This window comes from Heteronotia binoei, chromosome 2 (genome assembly GCF_032191835.1).
Source record: "Heteronotia binoei isolate CCM8104 ecotype False Entrance Well chromosome 2, APGP_CSIRO_Hbin_v1, whole genome shotgun sequence".
Taxonomy (NCBI): Eukaryota; Metazoa; Chordata; class Lepidosauria; order Squamata; family Gekkonidae; genus Heteronotia; species Heteronotia binoei.
This window is the reverse complement of record NC_083224.1, coordinates 163,735,364-163,760,675: the sequence shown is the minus strand read 5'-3', so window position 1 is coordinate 163,760,675 and position 25,312 is coordinate 163,735,364. Positions and strand designations below refer to the sequence as shown.

The 25,312-nt window shown below is 40.4% G+C and overlaps 1 protein-coding gene across 2 annotated transcripts; it reads right to left on the bottom strand.

The window, feature by feature from the left end:
* Positions 1 to 2,633: 2,633 nt before the first annotated feature.
* UCHL5 (ubiquitin C-terminal hydrolase L5) lies at positions 2,634 to 25,301 on the bottom strand. Of its 2 annotated transcripts, XM_060232379.1 has the most exons (12): positions 25,070 to 25,259; positions 21,526 to 21,589; positions 20,971 to 21,076; positions 13,924 to 14,049; positions 13,782 to 13,843; positions 13,566 to 13,696; positions 12,548 to 12,611; positions 11,179 to 11,281; positions 9,142 to 9,255; positions 7,767 to 7,796; positions 5,085 to 5,183; positions 2,634 to 3,671 (listed from the first exon to the last, which is right to left on the bottom strand). In XM_060232379.1, exons 1-12 carry the CDS (start codon positions 25,149 to 25,151, stop codon positions 3,627 to 3,629), a joined length of 1,026 nt encoding a protein of 341 aa, XP_060088362.1. In that variant the 5' UTR covers positions 25,152 to 25,259; the 3' UTR covers positions 2,634 to 3,626. The 2 variants fall into 2 exon arrangements, with proteins under 2 accessions (XP_060088362.1, XP_060088363.1); XM_060232380.1 differs by lacking the exon at positions 7,767 to 7,796 and having other exon boundaries at positions 25,070 to 25,301.
* Positions 25,302 to 25,312: the final 11 nt, after the last annotated feature.

Here is a 25,312-nt window from a genome sequence, read left to right as displayed (position 1 = left end):
AAAACCTGTGCAGATAGCTTTATGTATAAAATGGACTCCTTGTTGCCACCTCTATCTGGCTTGGATTACAGGCCAGTCAGTCTGACTTCAATACCGGGAAAGTTGGTAGAAACCATTATCAAGGACAGAATGAGTAGGCACATTGATGAACACGGGTTATTGAGGAAGACTCAGCATGGGTTCTGTAAGGGAAGATCTTGCCTCACTAACCTGTTGCATTTCTTTGAGGGGGTGAACAAACATGTGGACAAAGGAGACCCGATAGATGTTGTTTACCTTGACTTCCAGAAAGCTTTTGATAAAGTTCCTCATCAAAGGCTCCTTAGAAAGCTTGAAAATCATGGAGTAAAAGGACAGGTCCTCTTGTGGATCAAAAACTGGCTGAGTAATAGGAAGCAGAGAGTATAAATGGGCAGTCCTCGCAGTGGAGGACGGTAAGCAGTGGGGTGCCACAGGGCTCGGTACTGGGTCCCATGCTCTTTAACTTGTTCATAAATGATTTAGAGTTGGGAGTGAGCAGTGAAGTGGCCAAGTTTGCGGATGACACTAAATTGTTCAGGGTGGTGAGAACCAGAGAGGATTGTGAGGAACTCCAAAGGGATCTGTTGAGGCTGGGTGAGTGGGCGTCAACGTGGCAGATGCGGTTCAATGTGGCCAAGTGCAAAGTAATGCACATTGGGGCCAAGAATCCCAGCTACAAATACAAGTTGATGGGGTGTGAACTGGCAGAGACTGATCAAGAGAGAGATCTTGGGGTCATGATAGATAACTCACTGAAAGTGTCAAGACAGTGTGCGTTTGCAATAAAAAAGGCCAATGCCATGCTGGGAATTATTAGGAAGGGAATTGAAAACAAATCAGCCAGTATCATAATGCCCCTGTATAAATCGATGGTGCGGTCTCATTTGGAGTACTGTGTGCAGTTCTGGTCGCCGCACCTCAAAAGGATATTATAGCTTTAGAGAAGGTGCAGAGAAGGGCAACTAGAATGATTAAAGGGCTGGAGCACTTTCCCTATGAAGAAAGGTTGAAACGCTTGGGACTCTTTAGCTTGGAGAAACGTCGACTGCGGGGTGACATGATAGAGGTCTACAAGATAATGCATGGAATGGAGAAAGTAGAGAAAGAAGTACTTTTCTCCCTTTCTCACAATACAAGAACTCGTGGGCATTCGATGAAATTGCTGAGCAGACAGGTTAAAACGGATAAAGGGAAGCACTTCTTCACCCAAAGGGTGATTAACATGTGGAATTCACTGCCACAGGAGGTGGTGGCGGCCACAAGTATAACCACCTTCAAGAGGGGTTTAGATAAAAATATGGAGCAGAGGTCCATCAGTGGCTATTAGCCACAGTGTATGTGTGTATATAACATTTTTTGCCACTGTGTGACACAGAGTGTTGGACTTGATGGGCCGTTGGCCTGATCCAACATGGCTTCTCTTATGTTCTTATGACGGACCATTTCTGATATTGTATCAAAGAGAGGTCCAGGCAGTCCTCAGAATCTCCATAGCTGATATACAGCAGCCACAGACAAGCACATTCCTTCAGAGCCTCTATCTGGGTGCTCTTTGGATAGACTTTTCTTTGTAATACCATAAAGTTGTATTTCTTACATGAAGCTATCTGCACAGGCACTTTTTTCATTGTCAAAGCTATTTGCACTTTAACTCATCAAGGATCTTTTTGCGCACTATGCGACTTCTGTACTTTTTGAAGACATTAAAGACTGTTGTAATCATTGTGTGAGTTACTAGTATATGAATTGTGAGTGTATTTGCTTGGCTTCTCAACTGCATGGAGGTAATATGTTCCTGTTGATAATCTGGAACTAACAAAATGTGTGATGAAATTAATTTCCTTTCAGCACTCACTGTCACTGTATGGGGAAGCCTGATCCAACTTGCACCACTATCTGCGTGCCCACACAAAAACCACTTCACCATGTATAGTTCCAAGCCAGTAAGATATGGGAACAGCAATCACATGGGAGGACTATGGCATAGGTCTCATCTGATTGGGTTGAGGAAAGACCTGCACTGTCAAGCCACACACCCCTGCCTGCAGTATTCACACATACCCTAAGGGATGTGGAAGTAAATCAAGAAAGCCCTTTTCATGAGTCAAGAGACAGGATGCTAACAGTGAGAAACCAGTACAATGTCCCCCACCAAATGATACAATGTATCTTTAGGTTATCCTACATGCAAAGACCACTGCATTGCTCAAGAAATCACTTTTAGCTAATAAGGGGAACCCCACCCCCAAATTTAGCCTGAGTATTTCTGAGTAGACTAACTCTTTAGAGAGGGGCTGGGATGACTACTTTCAGTTCTTTACTTCTAGGACAGGCATTTTGTAATCCCCAGAAACTGTCCACAGTTCAACAGGAGAGTTCTGTTATAAAGCCATCCACCACATAGTGTGTATTCTGAAAAGGTACCAGAGATGTTTTCTGCCACCATCAGTGCTGCATGGCTAAAATAAGGCGTCACAGAACATGCTTGTTTCCTACATGGAACAAATAAGTCAAGCACCTCCAAAAGTCAACCAGACATTCCTTCTATTAAAAAGACAAGAGTGAATGTAAAATGTCCTCCCCCTCCCCCCCCCCCCCACAGAATTGAAGGATGAAAATATAGCATTTGTTTAATTCAGAATATCAGGAAAAATATATACATGAGTGATGTACACCAGTGCAGGCAGATTAAAAATTCTCCAAGGACTCCTACGGCGTAAAACTTCTTATAGTGACTGAAAAAGCATCTCTCGCAATTCTAGAAAATATTGTAAACCTCTTTTTTCTCCCTTTTAGTTTTGGTGTCTCAAACAGTAAGAGAAGAGAAGACGGATTATGTCAGGATACGAACCACATTATCTATTCATATGATAATACTGCAACATACAAGGTTTGCCAAAATAAAAATGAGAGTATTTATTTCCTCCCCCTCTACAAAGCAATAAACTCTTGAGCTTATTCATTGGTCTTTGTAAATGACTCTACCATTCAAACTGTAGCTTCAACTCTGTATAAAATTTAGACACAAACTCCATAAAACAAGAATGCTGGGCAAGCCACTGAAAGAATAACAATGCAAATTCTCTGCAAAGTTACTCCAGCCCAAACCCACTGGCCATAGATTGGAAGAAGTCCACATAGGTTTATGCTGTCAGAGACCAAGACAGTAAGTGGTGATAAGCAAAGAAAAGTCAACTTAATTCTTAAAAAGAAAAAAGTCAAGCTTTCTCTGCATAACTATGTTCAAAGGCTACACTGAGAGACAAGATATTTAAATATGTTCATTACAGTAAAAAGATTTACATTACTTGTACAAGTTTGGGTCCAAATAAATTGCAGCTCCATTTCCTGATTAAATATGAAGAATCAGTGATATCACTGTTAAATACTGGAATTCGACAGAGACTCTATACCCATTACTGAGTGGTACATGCACATGATGCAGGGAAAAGGGGAAGATTTATAAGACCCCGTGCAAATAGTACAGGACAAACTGTTACAAACGTGCACTGGACAAATTTGAACTTTACAAGAAGCCTGGCAGAGTTATTTTGATGAAGGCAAAAATTCAGGAGCGTGCATTTTCCCCTCCACGAGCACGGTCTTCATTTGGCCTCCTGAGCTTTCTTAGCATTCTGTTTTTCTTTTGCCTAAAAAGATAAAGGCAAACATAGACACCATGATGGATAACTGTAACACATTATGCAATTTCTGGCTGCAATTCAACATATACAAGAGCTCCCTGTCAAAACGCTTATAGTGCATTCCTAAAAAATGTTACTTCAGTGTAAACCCATTGATTTCAGTGGGCTTAAACAAGAGTAACTCTGCTAAGGATTGCACTTTTATCATCCTATTGAATACATCCTACAAATCCATTATGCATCCTGATATTCAGTTGCACACATCATTTCAGGAACTCCTTGGGTCAAAGCACATGCATCCCTCCATCATTTTTGTAAATGCACCTCTTGAGACTGTTATTGTCTAGGGTACAGGTCATCAGCACTGCTGTCTAATTCCTATCATATCTCTGTGATCTTGAAGGCAAAAACTACTGTAGTAGCTTAACATAAGACATGGCACTTGGGTTAGGTGCTCCTGCTACAACCAAAGATGACTCAGTCCCAGAGTGGTTTTAACTTTCTCAAAGAAGAAATAGTGACCTGCCCTATCAAATCACTCTGAAAAGAAAAACTCAAAGGGGAAAAGCCAGCCTTCAAATCCAGGAGACAGGAGGTTGAATGCTGAACACATTTCAAAAATACTTCAAGGAAATTTCCCATTTTCCAACAGTAACGCCTCCCCCCCCCATATGACTACCTGTCTTCAAGTTTGGCAGGCATAACAGGATGGGAATTCAAACCTGTCACTTAAGAGCTGAACTGGACTATGTGTTAACAAAACTGCAATGGCTGTTTTCTGTTAAATGGTGTTCATTAACCCAAAAGCTTAAAAGTTTTGTGAATTCCAACATATTCTGCCTTGGAATTCAACCCAAATAAGGTCAGTTGAGCTATCAAGCAACTTAATAGCTTGACAGGAGATTGACTGGACACCTTACATGTATCTTCATTTTATGTGCTTGGAGTTAAGCCATATCAGCAAGTCAGTGTTACAACTGTAACTAGAATACAGAGCAAACAGCAAAAAGCCATCGTCAATAGCAAAGTTTCTACAGAAGTAGCAAAAATCAACATTGCACTCATTCAGAGAAAAATGAAATTAAGAGTGTGCCACCTAATGTTCACAGCACTAAAAGGCAACTGTAAAAAGACTTAAGTGCTTACATTTTAAAAAGTACCAGTACTCAGGTATAAGGCTGCACTGGATTCCTGCCAATTCTCTCCTCAGGATTTGGGAGAGCTCCCTCAAAAGATGGCACCCAGTACCAGTAACATCTATCATAAAAGAAGCTCCATTTACCATACAGAAGCTATTATTTTGCTTCTGGATATGGGGGCATTTTCCACTACAGCTCCTTTCCCCCCTCCACCCCCCCCCCCGAAGCTAAATACAAATCCAGCAACTCCCTAGTGCATAGTAACGGACACGTAGCTCACCTTTTCTACAAGCGGGATTAATTGTTGGTGTTCTGCTAAAGTCTTCAGCAATTCCATTATGAAAGGTAGGTAGTTATGTTTTCTTCTAATATTTTCAATCTACAAGAACAAGAGACAATATTCACATTAGATTTTCCCTTTCCAAACCTTACATTTTATCTCCTAACATGAATATACGTGCAAAAGGGCATATGTCTTTAAAGCACATGGAAAAAGTCTCTTCTGTGTAAGTTTCTAGTACCAATCATGGGGGGGGGAGGGGGCACAGAGGCAAACGATGGCCATAGGATGCAACACAGCTGTCAGCCCTCCTTGAGCTGTGATGAAAGTTAACTGTGGAGTTAGTGAATGGTACCCAGATCTGTCTCTGTGCTTGCATATGAACATAAAATCTACACACATATAAATATATTAAGGCCTATAAGTGGCATGCTGAATATATGCTTAAGTTCCTCTGGAGAAGGGAAAATTATGTTCCAAGGAAACCCCAAAACACTTGAAGTAAAACCATTTGCTTTCTGAAGAAAAGCAAGTATGAGACTTCAGTGGGAGGTAACAGGCAGTTCAGATACCTAAAGAGGGCAATTAATGTGGCATGCAAGCATACTAGTTTACCTTCTATACTAGCCTCTGGCCATAACAACTAAAGCCAAGAAAATTCTCTCGTAAAGTTGCCAAAATGTTATAACAACGTAAAACAGGAAGTATCCATAAAAGTCTGCTTTGATTTAAGCTTTGAAGTAAATAGCCTAAAGCGTTACAAGATTTACTGACGCTATTACAATTTAAAAAAAAATTTTTAAGTGACCAGCAACTATTATGGTAAAACAGCTTTGGTTCAGATCACAATCTCATGTGACCTACAAAGAAAAAATTGCGCTTCAGTGCGCAATTCTATGCATTGTTACTTGGAAGTAGGCCTTACTAAAGCTAATGGGAACTACATCTGAAGAAATATGCCCAGAAGCAAACTGCAAGAGAGCAAACAAGAAAAACACCACATGCATGTAACTACTAATTTCAGAAAATGTTCAAAGCAATGGAGAAGAAAGCTTCATTTGCTGCAGGTGGTTATCTTGCTATATAGTGAGTTCATGGAAGGATGCAGATAGCCTGTACAATACTGTAACTTCTGATACCACAATAAAGCATTTGCGTCTGCAAGGGGAAGGTCATTTTGGCCTCCGTTACCAGCTGAAAGCACTGAGGTGCTGTACTCCCCCCCCCCATAGTACTGACCTCCTCAGCTTAGTTCCAAATGTTAGCTTGCAAATGGAGAGCAGCAGAGAGCTTGCTTCTGTACTCCCTGCCAGAAAGAACTTTTCTCCCATCGCCAGTGCCTTGTGTCTGCAACAGTGGTGGAGAGGAGAGGGAGAGAGGAAAAGGCACTGGGCTATCACCAGCCAGCTGCTGGGCAGTTGCAGCACTTTCATCTCAGAAAAGGAAGGTCAGTGTTGTACACCAAAGTGTTTAACTGCTTTCTTCCAGCACTGTCACACTGACTTGCCCTCCTCCACCTCGCCTGCCCCCCCCCCCATGCATTTTGCCTTTTAGTGAATGAGCCACAGCACAAAGCTGTTGCCTCATTTTCATCTAAAAACAGCCCCTGGTGTTAGGACTGTGCTTTGAATTTGAGATGGTTTTGGAAAGCCATTTCTGTTTGAAAAGTGGGATGAATAAAAAAAAAAGTCACTTAAAGCTCAGAAACAGGCAAGATCCTTTGGGAGAGGATATTAACGCCACTGAATATCTATCTCAACTTTCATTCTTCTGTTAAGGTAAAAGCCTCTAGCCCTCAGTGGCTGTGGAAACATAAGGATGATGGTGTTGCTTAGAAGCCAAACTGCAAATACCCCTGCAAATGAGATTTTCAAACTCTACTGCTCAACTCAACATACTTTTCTGAGATGAAGATGCTGCAACTGCTCAGCAGCTGGCTAGTGATTTGCAAGCTAACATTTGGGACTAAGCTGCTCTTCATAAGAGGGGAAGTACAGCTTCATAAGTACAGCCACCTCAGTGTGCCTTATACGTTCAAGCTGGTAAAAGAGGTCAGAATGACCTTCCCCTTGCTTCCCGCAAATGCTTTGTTCTGGTATCAGTTACAATATTGTACAGGTTACATTTCCAAGTTACTCTCTGTACTGAGCAGGACATCCATTTGGTGCATCACTTTTTAACTAATGCAGACAAACTGACATATTTTTTAAAAATGCATGGTATCATAACACAAATGTATCAAAGTAATTACACTGAAGTAGTACAGCTGGAGCAGATGTCACCGCAGCTAGCTAACTATAACAGATCGCTACATATGCCAGCGGCAGTGCAAGGCCAAGCCCAAGTTAAGGTTGTTCCTCCCTTTTATAAAGAAGGGAAATGACAAACTGGGACTTCCCTAGTCGCAATGCGGCCATCTTGTGTGATTTTGATCTTCTAACATTATGTGGAGCAGAACACTCATATGTGCAATTAATTTGTGGGAGCAAGAGAACTGTAGAACACTAGCTTGGACAGACTGTGCTGGTTCCACAGAATGCAGAGACTACTGAGCAAGAAAGGGGATAATTTTGCTGAAACAACAAATACCCAAAATTATGGAAATGAGCTCAAAAAAAGGGGTGTGTGTTAAAAAATAAAAACAAACAGGAGCTAAGCGAGTTAGATTACAAACCATCTGACCTTGCTGGAGGGATCAAGTTGCACAGCCTCCTAGAATCAAGGCAGAGAAGAAATTTCAACAATGTATGGAGAAGAAGGGGCGGGGGGGATAAGAATCCAGCATATATATATATATATATTTTTTTTTTTAAAAAAGAAGGCATCTTTCCATCTCCAACATTATCAGGTCTCACAAGTCCCTTCTAAGGTGGAGAATGGAGGATGCAAAACAAACAAGTAATTTAGAGGTAAATTTGGAAAGAGGTGATTCATGTCAACTTCCAAAGCACTGAACAGTGGTTCATCAAAGGTATAAAGTTACAGCTTATCAGAATCTTCTGTTTAAAAAAAAAAATTAAATTTAAAAATGCAATTTCACATGGTTAACATCAGCCAGGGCGTATAATTTGATTTCAGCGTCTGCACTGAAACACAAGGTATTGGAGACATTCCTTATGAACTGGAAATTTCCCCATTTTTCTTTTGCTATGCTGCACCTACAATTTGAAGGGATCTAAATTGCCAAGTGAGTGGTTTTCAAACTGGAATCCTGGGAAATCTTACGTATCCACAAAGCCTTATTTGGTACTGGAATGGCCTTGAATCAGCCATAGCTCCTGTAGGAGTTGTCCTTGAAAGGGCAGCTGCTGTGAGAGCCCTCTCAGCCCCACCCACCTCACAGGGTGTCTGTTGTGGAGGGAGAAGATATAGGAGATTGTAAGCTGCTTTGAGCCTCTGATTCCGAGAGAAGGGCGGGGTATAAATCTGCAATTCTTCTTCCTCAACTGGGGGGATTCCTCAACTGGGAGGAAAAAAACCAGCAAGGGTACATAAACTCCCTTGAAGCATTACCGATTTTCTGGAAAGTACATAAGAAGGTGTGTGCTGGGTATATTTTAAGGGCAACTCTGAGACCCAGAAGGCCTATGCTGACCTGTTCAGGTGAACAAACGTGCATACTAAAGGATCCTCTGCAATCAACAGGGCTTGGCCACACACATGCTGGAAGTCACCAGCAAGCAAGTAAATGTAAAAAGGGGTCCACGATAAGGAAAATCTAAAAGTTGTTTTGGTACAAAAGGTTTCAGCTAGCCATCTATAATTAACATGACCTATGCTATTTTCTTCTAAAAGCAGCACACCCTGTGAGAATGTTAGAATATTTAACACCAAATTAAAAAGAAATAATTTGGATGCTCACAGTGCTCTCCCACACCTTACTAACCCCAAAACAGACATCGTTTCACCTGTTCTGTGCTTTACATTATGTGGGACCAACACAGCAACTGAGTACAGTGTTTCTCAAGCTTTTTTTTGTTTGATATTTTTTGATTTTACTACTTACTGTTGATACTTTTAGATTTTACTTACTGTTCAAAGCAAGAACGCTACACACCTTGTATCTTTTCAACTTTTGGTTTTCTTCCTCAATTAACATCTGATATTTGGCAACTTCTGACTGAATAGAGCTTAGTATATTACTGCTCTGGTCTGTATCCATGGGTTCTTCCTTTTGGAAAAATAAAGAATAAAGAATTTGTCTGGTGTTGCATCATAGAACAATCTGTTTAGGCTGTTCAGATAAACAGGCAATGCTGTATAGTAGTCAGCAATCCAACCTCCTTCGTACTTAGACGTAGGCTCTGTCTTAAAATAGGGAGCTTGTACACTGTGCTCTTAAACATTATTTATTTAAAACCTTTGTATCATTCACAGGGATTGCAATTTTGACACTTTTCCAGTTCCTACATCAGGAACAAGTTACACTTAGGGGTGTGCCCCCCCCCCCCAGTATTTTCCGTGTTTGGGTATATTTGTATTCTAGAAATATCTGGGACTCACACATTTTTCTGGGTCCAATGGACCCAAGACGGAAAAAAGCAAGAGGATCAGCTGGTATGGTGAGAGCTGAGGGCTCCTCTTGCCCCTTCTGAGCCTGGGATGGCTCCTCTTTGCAACTCACTTGAAACTGAGCTGCAAAGAGGAGCCAGGCCCATCTGAAGCTTCTCCCTGCAGGCTCAGTTGGGGCTTTGCTGGTCAGCCTGCCCCTCCTCCATTGTTTTCAATGGGGAGTGGAGAAAGGCATTTAAAAGGATTGCAGGTCCTTTAAATGCCTTTTACCAGCTGCAAGGGAACTCCAAAGGCATTTAAAAAGCTCACATTTCCTTTAAACACCTTCTCCAAGCAGAGGGTCTCGCTGAAGGCATTGAAAGGGACCACGAGCCCTTTAGATGCCCTTTAACTGTGACTATCCAGTGGTCCCTAAAAATATTTTCGGGATAGTCATTTTCAGATATCCAAATCAGTAGCCAACTCAGTAACCAGCTGCAAAAATACCCAATAAATACTGACAAATGTTTAAGCGTTATCATCTGTATATGAAATGAGTATTTTATACACTATATATTTTTTTCTCCAGATAGGAGGAAAAATGTATGCGTTTATCTGGTATGTTAAATATATATGGTCTGTCTTGAATCAGCTATGTTCTAGGAAATCAACAGAAGTATATCTTGTGAAGTTTAGTTAGATTTTACCTCGTTGAAAAATACTATAGCAATCTTACACACACGAAGCTGCCTCATACTGAATCAGATTCTTGGTCCATCATAGTCAGTACTGTCTACTGAGACTGGCAGCTGCTCTCCACAGTCTCAGGCAGAGCTTTGCCAAATCCTTTAAACTAGAGGTGCATCTGGAGGCTATGTTTCTGACCTGGCACCCAAACCCCACCCCACTCTTTTAGCCTGACAAATTGTCAGGTGATACCAGCTTCACACAAAACAAAGGATCAACCAACACACCTTCTGCCTGCACGGCCTCCCCACCTGGTGTCCTCTGCGAGAGCAGGAACAGGGCAAAGTGTGCAGTGACTCTTCTACACCTTGCAAATGGGCTGGAAGACTTAGGCTAGTCCTACACACTATCCAAGGAAGAATCGCCTCAGTCAGGTGACCATGGCAATGTTGTTCCACGATTGGTGGAGGGAGGGAAACGCAGGAGCGGGGATAGGGATTTAATGTTTGGTGCAAGCGCTCACCATGGAAGAAGAGCCTGTAGTCTATGACTACGACTGAGTAGGTACAGAGAGAAAGGAAATGGCATGGGTTGTGGCTGAAAGGGGACTCAAGTGATGAGAACCTCCCTTCAGCCACAGTCTGAGGTGGTGCTGACCAACATGAAATCATGCCCTGGAGCCTCTGACCCCTCCCTCCACTGAACTGGGGTCCAGAGAACCTGACAATGCTGGGGATTGAACCTGGGAACTTTTGCATGACAAATAGATGCTCTACCACTGAGCCATGGCCCCTCCAGGTCTCCCTCCTCAAGGGATGGATCAGGTCCATACTGACTTAAGCTTTGACAACGGTGTAGTATCAGAGGCTCACAGGCCCTATTATCCAGTCATGTCAGTGAAACATCCACACAATACCTCAGCAAGTTGTTTCTGCAACTCTGATATTTTCTGTTCATATATCATTTTTCTGTCTGATACAATTGCCATCAAGTTAAACCTTATTTCACCTTCACTATACCTACAAAAAACAACAACAGAATTGTTAGAAACCATCATCTGTATGAGTTGTTAATGATCTTTAAGAATCTACAAATCATAAAGCCAATTGAGTGTAACATTTCATCAGGAGCAACTGCAGCCTCCAACAGTTTATAATGAAACATCATTACTTTCTTCTTTCGTGTGTGAATTTCTTGAAATGTCAAACGGCATAACATACATGCCCCACATTTATTTAGAAAATTAACATTCCACTCTGTCATCACATGCAAAGCCATGTACAAGAAAATCAAGGTGACTAAGAAAAATGAGAAGACACAGGGACAGATGCTACCATCTCATTCAATCAGCAGTTGTATGTTCTCTCAGCACAAGGACCTTTCTGCTGACATAAAACCCAATTATACAAGCATGCTGGCAGAAAAATCTTTAGGCCAGATATATGTATCAAAAGAACAATGCAGAAGGATCCAATGCTACAGTTTCACAGCTCCATGGATCCAATTTTAACTCCATGTGTACATGCAAATTTGATAATTTTCAGCTTGATGCTTGGAAATGTCAAGGATTTCACTACAGCTTTAAAAAAGTCTATGCCAAAAATGTTACAAACAATAAGTGAAGGAAAATCTAATAAATTTTAGCCTGTGAGGATGGTCAAGTGAAAGAAATACTTTGTTTCTAGCAACTGATTTCTCCATGCCCATTCATGAATCCATAAGCATAGTAGAGGGAGTGAGAAAAAGTGACAATAAAGTGCCATGGCAAATTCCCCAACATTATTTATTCTAAGCTCACGACAATAAATAATGATGGAACAGGAGATGGCAAATCCCAGTTACGCATATGCTATAATTTCTTATGGTGGGGGGAAGAACACCATAAATAATGTGCGCAGTCAAGGTTTTTTTCCTGTACTGATGGTGGCCCATGGAGAAAACAGCCTGTTCTATTAGCCATTTGAGAATTTTCCAAGACTTGCACCTACAGGAAGAGATGAGAAAGGTACTCATGTTACCATTTTGCCTTATGCCAAGGCAGTTTAACAGCTGTTTAGGTTGTTCAAGTGTACTTTTCACTGAACGCCATGCTTATGACTTGCAATCTGCAGTTATAGGTGTCAGTAGAACCAAATACCATACAATGCATCTCCAAGAAAGTTGGATGTAAGGGAAGAGTTGTGTGTGGGAAGAAGACCAAAGCACAATTAGAACAGCTTTCTAAGAACTAATGTAACATTTCTAAATTCTGACAGCTAAATGGTACAGAACTTTCAAAAGTTTACTTTTGTATTCTTTTTTCTATGACAGGCCTTACAGCGCTGATCCAGTCATCTTGATTACATGCTCCTAAAATGGAAACACACAAATGCAGCAAGTAAAAATTCCAGCAAACACAGAATATCAGGCTTTTAAAATAATCCGTATAAGAGACAAGATCATGGATTCACTAAATTCAATCACACAATTTTACTGTCTAACTGAGATCAGTATGTTACAAACTGCTCTTAAGGAGATTCACTTAGAATGATTTGCTTTAATACTGAAAGGCATATAGGAGCCAATTTTTGGAAATGCAAAAGGATGATGTGTGATGGCTTTTATCAATAATTTATATCACAATGAGACCAAAACTAGTTTCTTTACTTTCCCCCAAAAGTATATGCTGGATAACAGGCCTCCATTAGGCTTTTGTTGCATATCTGACAATGCTTTGGTTTCTTCTGTTTCAGGTTAAGTACTTTAACTATTTTTATTATATTTTAAGGATGATTTAAAATTAGCACAAAAACCCGTCTAACTGTTAAAGATGAAATCTCTTTATAGTTAATAGAATATCACAACTAAGAAACTTCTTGCTTATTTTTTCAAAGAGAATTCACGTCAAAATATTATAATATTTTACTATTTGCTCTCACACTAAAGATCTGTATTTTTATTAAAACAGTTGTTTATACTTGTTGTATGTAACTATTCATAATTTTGAAAATTACGGATCAATTTCTTTTTCCCTTCCCCTTTTTCCCCTCTTGTACCCCACTTTTTAAAGAATAAAAATAATCATGGAAAAAGATCATTTGCTGCTGCCCCCTCTCATTTTTTTTATATTTAATGCAATTTTAATTTGCATTAGCCTATTTCTGGTCTATAATATTTTTGCAGGAAACCTATTTTGAAGATCAATCCCCTAATTTAGAATTGTCCAACGGTCATTAATCTATCTGAGGAAAAATGAGGAGTTTTACCCACTGCAAGACTTCTCTAAATGAGATATCTAGTAAGAACACAAGAAGAAAATGTTACCCAAGTCAATTGGGCCTTCTCTTAGACCATCAAGTTCATATAATCTCCCATTTACAGGAACATAACTGACAAAATGGAAAGCATCTTCTTCTTTAGCTGTTGATTTTGCATCAAATTCAAACATCTGTTGTCTAAAAGCAAGCAAAAGACAAAAACGAAAGTTACAGTCTCATAAGATTGCCTTGCTTACTTGTGGCAATTGTAGTTTCATATTACCTGGCAAAACTGTTATGGACTTGCCGAATCACTTCTGAGTTACTTAATGCTAGACCTTTCATCTAAAATTGAAATGAGAAATTCAGTCATAATGATCACAAGCAAGTCAGTTCCAAAGAGGTAACAAAATCATTGCACGTACCGCTGCATCAAAGCTCTGTGAGAACTCTTTAAATTCTGACAGTGTTTCTCCTAAGTGGACATCTTGATGGGTACAGTTCAATAGCACACTTACTATGGCTTGAGTTGCACAAGCGTTATTTATTACCTGCAAAGGTATGTGAAAATAGTTATAAAAATTATAAAACAGTTTAATTAATTTCCCCACTAGCATCCCTCTAGATCTGCAAAATACCAGACACGTGTCCGTAGCTGTATGGCCAGTAAGTACTGCAGAAAACAACAGTCTCAGTTTGCTTTTGAAGCAAACATATTGAAACATCTGATATTGTGTTTCAGGAATTAACACAGAAAAAATAATTGCAATCGTTGCTTTATTAACCTAACCATTAACTGGCAAGCAGAGCATTCTGTTGTAGAGTTTAGACATATTTTATTGCCCTTCAATAGGATGTTTGTGTGGTATATCATCTTGCACCAACATAAGAAATCGATACCTCACTGTACAGACCAGCAGCCCAAGAACTATTTTAGATACTGGTATATTACTACCCAATATAACTACTCAATTACTTGAAGAATTGCAGCTCCAATTTCTTATTTTTTAAACGAAACTGACAAAAGGAAACAAGCATCCAAGCCCAGTCTCCCAGAGCTTCTTCAACAACACAAATACTTTCTGGAGACTGTCAGCCATGTAGGAATATAAGAGGCAGTTAAGACACAAATCTTTCTTTTAGAAGGAAGAGAGGGGAAAGTCAGTAAGGAAAAGATGCAGTACACAGTGGAAGAAGCCAAGAAATTGTATGTTACAAACTGGCAAGATAAAATAAAAGCACTATCTGAATGATCCTCAAGGGAAGAAGCACATCCGAAAGATGAGACAGGTTTACAGACATTAAGGAAGCTGCTAACAAATAAAAACAGTCATTAATCTTGATAACAAAAATTTGGACATCTTCCAGAAGTACAGATGAGTCTAATTTCTTCAATGTTACAATGTAGTATGATAACGCTGAACTATAGGAAGTCAAGATCAAAAAAATTCAAGCTGGATAAAATAAGGCATGCAAAGATGCCATGAGGTTATGTTCTGGTTATATTAGCTACAATGGCTTAGGAATTTGAGTTACTTAGTATAACCTGAGCAAGCTCTTGGGGCAAAAGACAGATTCTCAGATTTGCCCACTGAAACATATTAGTTTTCCTACTGTCTTGTGAAATATTTCCCTAATATTAACCTCAATTAATAGGTCAATCTGTAGCCTGTTTCTCCTGTGGATGACAGAACTGAGCAGGTATTAAAAAGCAAGAAAGAGCCAACATACATACACAGATATGAAACACTATCCTTTTTTATCTATGGCATTAACAATATGAGCTTAAACTCATGATAAAGCACATGAACATACTGAAACTGCACAAACTTTCACAATGACTTTCTGTGACTTTCACAATGATAACATTACCCAACCAGGTATATTTCAGCTGCCATGACTATAAATAAGAATCTCTTCACTGTGTAACACAAGGCTCAGCCTATTGCTCTATCTACAGTGCAATGGCATGCAAATGTGTCCCCTGAAATGGGTACAGTTTGGGTTGATGTGACCTACCATAGCCTCTCCTAGAGATGGGCAGGAAAAAAATTTGCCATCACCAAGACAGTTCTGAATTGCAAACAAGGGTACAGCCAGATAAAACTTATGCAGAAACTGGCTAGTAATGCTCCTCTACTGCAAGAAAGGAGTGTGATCTCTCAGACCCTTGCTTTGGATATGTTTGGCTTATGAAGTATGGTGGGATTATGAAGAATAAACCGTGTAAGCCACTCCACAGCGCTTTAATTAGTATACTATATAAAGAGCAACGGCAAAACAGAATATCAAAATGCAAGTGAAAATGAGAGCCAGTCATCCAAAAGTCTGAGGAATCTTCAGACATCAAACATAACTGCACTAGCTATTTAGAAGACTATGTTTGGCTATGGCCAACATCCATCAGCGGTGGGGGGGAAGAGTGGCTTGACAAAATTAAAAGACAGACAAAAGTTACCAACAAAATTGACAACAATTCTCTGCGAAACACAATCTACGTTGACAAAACAAAAGCTAGGGAATTTAGAGTTAAGGCAAAAATTGTATCCTTAACTCACCTTATTGTGCCTAGGTATCCTAGCTCATATATGGTGATCCAGAGTTCTGAGGTCCCAAATACAGGACCGTATCATACCTAGGCATAACAAGGAGGCCAAATTTTACCAGGGTGCAGATAAAACTGACCACATTGATATACATACAATCTTAATTTTAGTCCCTATTAGGGTTAGTTATCAATGATGCTCATTTTCTTTACCACCTACCTGGAGGGAATGAAAGCTGTGTGAATTAGTAGACTAACTACTGTTCAGCTGCTGCAGTTGTAAACTGTACATTTACAGAAATAGTTCACTACAAGCTCTTCCATGAAATTTTAATTTGAGAGTTGTTTTTGTTATGGGGGAATGGGAAATACACAACAGAATGAAGAGTACTGATTTTCATTACAATATTAAAGCACAGATTTGACTGGGCTATAGAACATTGTTCTAATGTTTTCAATTATACACCTATGCATTTAATAACCATGGGTTCATTTTATGTATTATGAACAGAAAATGTCTGTGGATCTTTCCTGCCTTCCCTTTTCCCAGCAGCTCTGAGACATTAAAAGGCTGATGCGGATGTTAGGAAAACTTGATGGATGAAAATACTATGGGACATGGGGGACTGCTCTGAGGAGGGGAAACTTAGAACTGTTATTCCTACCTATCTTGCCCTTCCACCCAAGCCCTGTAATTTTGTCCCTGCAACTCCTCTGCCTCTCCCAACAGCTTTTTTGAGCATGCTCCTGGGGAAAATGGGACAGATCCACAGCCATCCCTGCATTCGTAGTTTTCAGGATCCAACCCATTAAATTCATATAGATGCATATAATCAGGGCTTAAACGTCAAAACTTAGAAGAATTTAACATCAGACAATACAAGAAAGAATACTGAACTGGGCACAATAGTTCCACACATAAAAATTGCTGCTTTGATGGCACTTTAAGAAATGTAGCACTGTACTGGAATGCTACTGGAATCTACTACTTGTCACAGTGACTCAGGAGCCAGCCCATTTTGGATGGAGCTGCACTCTCCTGAAAGAGCAGGTTCACACCTTGGTGATAGCACTAGACTCACAATTACAGATGGAAGCTCTGTGCATGCAGCAACTTAAGCCAACTTAACTTCATTTGTTGGCTTTAGCCTTACCAGGGAAGCATGATTTGATCATAGTTACAGAAGCACTGATCACATCCGTTAAAGCTAGTGTAATCCACTCTGCAAGGGGCTGTCTTCGAATACTGTTTAGAAACTTCAATTAGTGTAAGATGCAGCAATAAGACTGCTGACTGGCATAAGATATAGGCAACATATATTACCTATGATCTCCATTCCACTGGTGTCTCGAAAGAATTCAAAAGTGCTGATTATCACCTTTGCCCTGGGATCCAGGTATTTCAAGGATCATCTGTTCTCATATGAACCTGCCCTGTTATGAGTGGCCCATTTTTCTGAAGCAGGAGGGAATATGTCACTAGAAACAGAGCACCATCTTTGATGACATGGTTGTAAGATGCCCTCTGCACAAGTACTGGGCTGACACAGAAACTGCTCAGATACCAGCATCAGAAGAACACCTTTTTGTTGACAGGGCCTTGCTCTGTTGACCTTTTAACATAATTTCTGCACATCCTGGCCTACTAAAACCGTTTGTTCTGCTGCTTTTGACTTGTTCCAAACACTGTTGCTATTGAACATTTCTACCTATTGACAATACTGGGGGTCAGGGGGTGTGGCGGAGAGCCAGTTTGGTGTAGTGGTTAAGTGTGTTTCAGAGAGAAGGGTTCTTCTTCTTCAAATTATTTCATCTGCTTATTTGTCGCAAGCTGCCTCAGGACCTTACACAGCAAAAACAAAAGCTGAAAAAGTGGTCACTGTCATCCATGCCCTTGTCATTTCCAGGGTAGACTAAAATAATGTAGCCTAAGTGGGGTTAGCCCATCCCCCAGAACATCAGCTGGTCCAAAACGCTATTGGCCTTTCAAAAGATGTAAGGAGGGAGCACATTTCATTCATCATCCAACAACGTCAATGACCACCTAGGCTCAATTCAAAGTGCTGGTTTTAACCTTTAAAGAATGAAACATCTAAGAGAATGTCTGCTCATACATATCCTCCTGCTTGTTAAATTCTGCCAACAAGACCACTTCAAATTCCATTTCAAGCAGACACTATGCTGTGGCCCATTATGAGCAGGACTTTTTCAACAGGTACTCCCTACGTCCTTCCCTTTCCCACTATCTGAATTATCATCTTTTAGTCTACTGGCTTTTATGCAAGCTGATGAATTTTTGATATCTTGCACACTAGAGCCATAAATCACTGTATCTAGTAATAAACTGTTAGTGCACCACCCCACAGATTACAAAAAAACAGTACAACCCTGTCCACAGAGAAGACTCCCTACGCATGCAGAAAAATATAACTCTGTAAACCAACTAACTAACCAAAAGGGAAAAAAACCCCACTGCCCTAAAACCCTTTGGGATGAGGACTGATAATCTGAGAGGGAGAGAATGAGACACTGAAAGCAGACAAAAGTCAGCTGGGTGGGTTACCAGTCTGCTTGATCTCTTCAGAGTAAACTCTGGAGGGAGGAGATTTACTAGGGGAAAAGGATTTCAACCTGTCCCTCCTTTCTTTAATTCGTCATCAACTCCAAACGCATTTGAAAAATTATTATGGTTTTTACTTCCTTGCAACAACTTTATTTAAAAAATGGTCTAGAAATCCAGAGCATTTAGTTCATACAAATTTAGAAGAAATTTAGCCGTACGAGTGGCAAAACCTGTTCTGCTATATGACGCTATAAAAATCCCCTTTTCAACACTGTACAGGTGCCATCAAGTGCCAGCTCTTTGAACTGCAAGTCTAAAAAGCATTTCACAATAAAAATAGTTCACTGGGAATCAGTTTACTGCAGCAATAATGACAATATTTTATCTTCGGGGAACGTAAAGTATCCTGTTGAATTAAGTTAGTACAAAATGTAAAGTTACTTTGGATTTCTTGGTATTCTTGTCCTCTTCATTCTTACGTTAAACATTTAATGCAATATTTTGAAACAATCTACAGAATTTAAATATATCCTTACTCTTAGATGCAGTGCTACTGCACTGCTTTTTAAGTGAAAAGAATTAAGGCATGTCAAACTAAAGAGTCAACAAACACAAGTATGGTAAAGAACTTGCTCAAAATTAATTTTAAAAAGTCAAGCCACAATGCTAGAGGAACAACTACACTTTCACATTTGGCTGTAGAACAAAGGGAAGCTGAGGAATGCATGCAGAACAGGAAATAGTAGGATTGTAGCATGGTTATACTACAAAAGGTTTGCTCTCGGGATATGATTCCTGGCAGGATTCAAAAGAAAACCAGAAGAGGAGAGGATGAAACAAGCCTAACAATGCAAAAAAAAATGCTTTAAAAAGGCTAGGAGTTGAGCAATTAAGGAAAGATGCTTTTCTCTGAATTCTCACAGCTAGGCCAAGTTTCTCAAACCATGAGTGCATTACAAAGCAAGTGGATTATTTCACTGTTATTTCAATGCAGAGGGCACTTGCACTAAATAAAATGCCTCTGACTTAAATGGTATTTATTTTTACCCTTCAAAATTATGACAATTTGCATTTGTACCAGCCACAAAAGGAGAAAGGAACAGAACTGATGCAAAGTGATCAGTCTACAGACCCAGCTAGCAGATATGAAGTTTGTGCCCAGAACAGCAGGAAAGATTGTCTCCTCTTCATAGAAGATAGTTAATGTAGGAAGGGTCACAAGATTGACTGTCTCTGTCAGAATGGTACTCTAACCTGTCCTGCCTCAGTTTCCCTTATAATTTTATAGAAGAAATAAAAAGGTTTTCACCTAAAATGAAATGGCACCTCTTTTGAGAAGTAACATGGTAGTGTTCCCTCTAAGCTGCAGAGTCTTGTGAGCAAAATTCTACTTTGTGATCCACTGGTTTTAATGTTGTGAGCTGCTGCATAAATTAGTGTGCTCTAGAGTCATCCTTCCTGAGCTAAGACAAAAATGTTTGAGCTGGAGACTAAAAATCTGTAAGCTAGCTCACGCTAAGTCAGCTTAGAGGGAACACGGGTCACTACCTAAAGATAGTGACTGGCTGGTTATGCCTCTCTTGGAAATCATGTACATTATATTATACAATTCATTTCCAAAGCAAAGTATATTTATACTTCTGATGGAACTTTGGATGATAATCCTATTATTGGCAGATACCAGCCATGAAATAACCGGCTCGGTGGCAAAATACCTGTCGATAGTGCTTTCCTTAAAACGTTCCTGAAACTGACCTCATCAATATTATGCACTATAAATTCATAATAATTTTTTTTAAATTCTAAGGCGTTTTACGAATTTAATAACAATTGTATGTAATTTTTTATTTTAACTCGATTTTTAAACTATTGTGGAATTTTGTTTCTGTAAATTTGCCTTTGTTTGCAGTTTTATTCAATGCCCTGTTCATTATGCTAAGCTTAATACCATTAGTCAAAGAAACTAACAAACAAAGGATTTTGTATTAAGCAATAGGGAAATTTCTTACTATCTGGCATAACAAGTAATAGGCTGGAACAAGAATAAAAGCCATTTCCTAAACATCCTCAGTGCTATACATGTTTTGCTTCTCAGAATTAGCATAGTTTCAAGCATATAGCTGCTCAAGACCACCTTATCATTTCTGACTATATCTTTAGCACAATTAATTGAAAACTCATTTTAATATACAGGCACACACACACACACCCTTCATTGCCTGTGGTGACTTATCTGATCTATCACTGAGCAACCTGTTCTGCTAGGTTGCCTTTCTGATTACATTATCTTCCACCATTGCAATTTTCAATTATTATATCTAAGTAGGAATTGCCACATAAAAGGAATTGTTCAACTTACTGTACCTGTTTAGCAAAAAATATTGTATCTAATCTGGAATCCTGGACAACAGAGCCAGCTGGTTCTTCACCTGGTTGCCACTTGAACAGAAAAATTAGCCCATGAACTGGCCTATATCAAGAGAAGGGAAAAAAAGTTTAATAAGAAACCCAATAAAGTACATACATCTAAAACCTTAAACATACTTATTAGAAACTAATTCAACTGAGGCTAATGAGATATGCATATACAAAAAAACTGGCACTCTGTGTCATCTACTAATAAAAGCTCGGGTAGCAACTGCCCAGAGCCATGCAGCGTAAAATCACAGAATACTTATGTTTTTCTGAGGCTGGGGAAACAACCCTCTGAAATCCTCCCACATCAGGATACTGGTGCCCTGAACAAGGAAGGCTCCAACATAAAACTGTTGAATTAAATTTCATCAATGAAAGTGTCAGAACTGGCCAGGGGTTCAATAGGTCTGATAAATTTCTCAGCTTCTTTGAGCACTTTACACAAAGTTATTAATAATAAGACTGCAAAAAGTTAAACTGATTCTTTTGAAATGATAAACTTACTTTAACTTTTCAAAGTTCTCTGGCTCCAGACTCCATATTTCTTCAACCTGTGCACCCCTACAACCTGAAAAAAACAAATACTTTAGCTTTCTATGTAAGAATGATTACAAGGAAGACACACTTACCTAATCAACCTAGTTCAATATACAAAGAAACAATACCCTCCACTTAGGGGTGTCAAACATGTGGCCCAGGGGCTGAATCAGGATCCCGGAGAGCTCATATCAGGCCCCCAAGCAACTGGCTGTCATCTGCTTCCTTCTCCCTCTCTCTTGCTTCCTTCTGCATAACAGCTTGCTTTCCAAGGCTTGCTCAATTGCACAGCAGAGCAACAGAGCAAAGCCTCTGTTTTCTCCATTTGCTGAGGCTCCTCCTTTGAGGAGGAAATGGGGAGGGAGAGCTTGGTTTGCCAGGCTCTCACAATCACACAGCAGAGCTATTAAGCCAATCCTCTTTATTCTATTGGCTGAGGCTCCTCCCCACTTCCTGGTCCCCTGGGGAGGGGAGGAAAGAGCCAGAGCTTCCTTTGCCCAGCTCCCTGGATCCCAAGGCAGAGATACAACAAAAGCACCTTTAAGACCAACACGTGTTAATGTTTTAAGAATGCTTTAAGCTTTTTTTTTAAAAAAAATCTTTAATTGTGTTTGTCTGTGTCCTTTATAAAGTTTGTATCTCTGATACCTAATCTTAAATAGGTATATACATGGCCCGGCCCGACAAAGTCTCATTTAGGTCAGATCTGGCCCTCATAACGAATGAGTTTGACACCCCTGCTCTACGTGTTCTTGTACAGTTTTTATTGTATTATACTTACCAAATTGTAAAAAATTACAGAAGTCACAAAAGCCAGAATATTGCAGAAACCTTCAAATTCAGAATATTTAATCTTGCATAGTAGATTCTAAGAAACCATACACCCCAAAACTTTAGATATATTACTTCTGCCTGCTTAGAGTTCTAACAGACACCAGTTCTGGAAGTTTGCAGTATAAGCATTTTGGATTATAAGCACTAAGGCAGAAGTGTCAAACATGCGATCTGGGGGCCGAAACAGGCCCTCGGAGGGCTCCTATCAGGCCCCCAAGCAATTGGCTGTCATCTGCTTCCTTCTCCCTCTCTCTTGCTTCCTTCTGCATAACAGCTTGCTTTGCAAGGCTTGCGCAATCGCACAGGAGCTACACCACAAAGTCTCTATTTCCTCCATTGGCTCAGGCTTCTCCCTTGAGGAGGAAGTGGGGAGGGAGTGCTTGCTTTGCCAGGCTCTCTCAATTGCAGAGAGCTACTGAGCCATGCCTCTGTTCCTTCTATTGGCTGAGGCTCCTCCCCTTCCTGACCTCCTGGGGAAGGAAAGAAAGAGCCAGAGCTTTCTTTGCCCAGTTCTCTGGATCCCATGGGAGAGATACAAAGAAAGCATCTTTAAGGCCAATGAGTTCTAATGTTTTAAGCATGTTTTAAGATTTTTTAAAAAAACCTTTGTGTTTGTCTGTGTCCTTTATAAAGTTTATATCTTTGTAACCTAATCTTAAATAGGTACACATATGGCCCAGCCCAACATGGCTCGGCCCAACAAGATCTCATTTATGTTAGATCTAGCCCTCATGAGTTCGATACCTCTGCACTAAGGTATTTAGATACCATTGTGTTCATCATGAAGGTAGGACAATGCACTTCATGTATACTCAACCTTTCTCCCTGGTAGGGACCCAAAGCAGCTTACCATGTTCTCCCCTCTTCCATTTTCTCTTAACAACTCTGTGAGGTAGGTTAGGCTGACGGTATGTGACTGGCCCAAAGTCAACCTGCAACCTTCCAAGGCAGAGAGACAATTCAAATATGGGTTCCCCAATACCTAGTTCAATGCTAACCACTATGTCATGCTAAGTCAAACCTTTAAAACTCTATGTGACCAGGGACCAGCATACGTACAGGACAAACTCTCCCCATATGTGCCCCAAAGAGTGTTACACTCAGCTGACCAACACCTTGTGGTAGTCTCCAGCCTGAACAATGTCCATTTAGCATCAACAAGGGGCAGGGCTTTTCCTGAAAAATCCCTGGCCTGGTAGAACATGATTCCATTGGAGAGCAGGGTCCTGCTGGACTTATTACGATTCTGCAGCTCCTGTAAAACGGAGCTGTTTCACCAGGGCTATGGCTGAGGTAGCAGATGTCTAATCCATCCTGGCCACTCCTACTTGTACGGTTTGTACTGTTACAAGTGCCCTTTATTACATATCCTGTAAAAGAACAAGAAGCATCACCCTCCAAAAAGTAGCTATTTTATTATCTTAATTAGCTTCCTTCAGGACACACCTGAACTCCTGGAACAACTGGAATCTTTGGTCTGACTAGTAATTTTGTTGTTAGTCAATTGTTGCTTGTTTTCATGTTTTAATTGTCTCCGAGTCTGCTTGCAGGGGAGGGTGGGATTTAAATCAAATAAATAAATACACTATTAAAGTGCCTGAAGCACCCACCCTGTTTATATGAGCCAAACAGATAAACAGTATCACCACTTACTAAACATTAAAACAGTAGCTTTCTAAAAGGATTTACTTAGAATCCAGGAGCTAGCCAGACTGACATGTGTTGTTGATCTTTGACAAGAAACTACTTTTCAAAATTAATACATATTCATTCCTTCCAGGGAGCTCAGAATGATAGCTTAACTTCCCAACAAACCTGAATGATAGGTTAGGTTGTACCTTAATGGCCGTGAGCCACCTCACACATTATGGACAGTTTGCAAGCAAGCATACACTGCAGTCCATGTGACCTTCATACTAATGCATAGCAGCATGACACATATTTGATGTTCATACACTATGCATACAATTTCCATTAGATATTGTTAGCACCGCACACCTAAAACTACTTCTATAGCACAAATGCATACTTGCAACTGTGTTGTAAAGTCACATATTTGAGGGACCGGCTGCAGCAAACATACACTTATTTCATCTTATATAAAGCTGACATGGCTTTTGGGCATTCACAGGAACTAGAAGCATGTAAAGAAGCCCTGAGCGACTGCTTGAACACAGGCTCCCGATTTTCAACACCTTATAAACTTAAATGTGCAATGAAAACAGCGGTGTGCCTGAAGAAAAGCTAACAGCAGATTTCCCCCACCCCATTACAAGTATAGCACCATCACTTGCCAGCCATGCAGAATTTATTAGCCTCGCAAGATTTTATCCTGCATATTTATTTACGTGTGAGCAGGAAAGAAAAGTGAGAAAAAGAATATGTTCGAGTTTTTCCTGCTTTGAAATATATTTAAAAGCTGGCTTTTCCCCCTACAAAAAAGAGAAAAGACTTCATATCAAAAGCTAAAGACGCTTTGCAGGTGCCTCAGAAATCCTGCGTCCTGGGGAAGAGGGAGAAATCCTGACCTTTGGCTATGTTCCCTTGACAAAAGAGAGGCACCCAGCAAATGCTCAGAGGCAATTGTTTTGAATCAGAACCCGGCAAACGTGGCGGCTCCGTTGGCCCTCCTGCTACCCTCCCTCGAGCCCACCACCGACAAGCCCCCAAACCTCACCGAACCCCTTGATAAGCTCCGTGAAGACGCCCGGGTCACTCTCCATGAGGCACCACTCGCCGGCGCTGCCTCCTCCCGCCATGGCTCCAGCCCAGCCACGGCCTCGTCACCGCACAGGCTCGACTTTCCCTCACCGCCGGCAGCCTCACGCCACCCGCCAACCCCACGCACGCACGTACGTACAGGACGCACAGCCCGCCCCCTTTCCCGAAAGCCTCTGCGACTTCCTACCTCGGACCATTG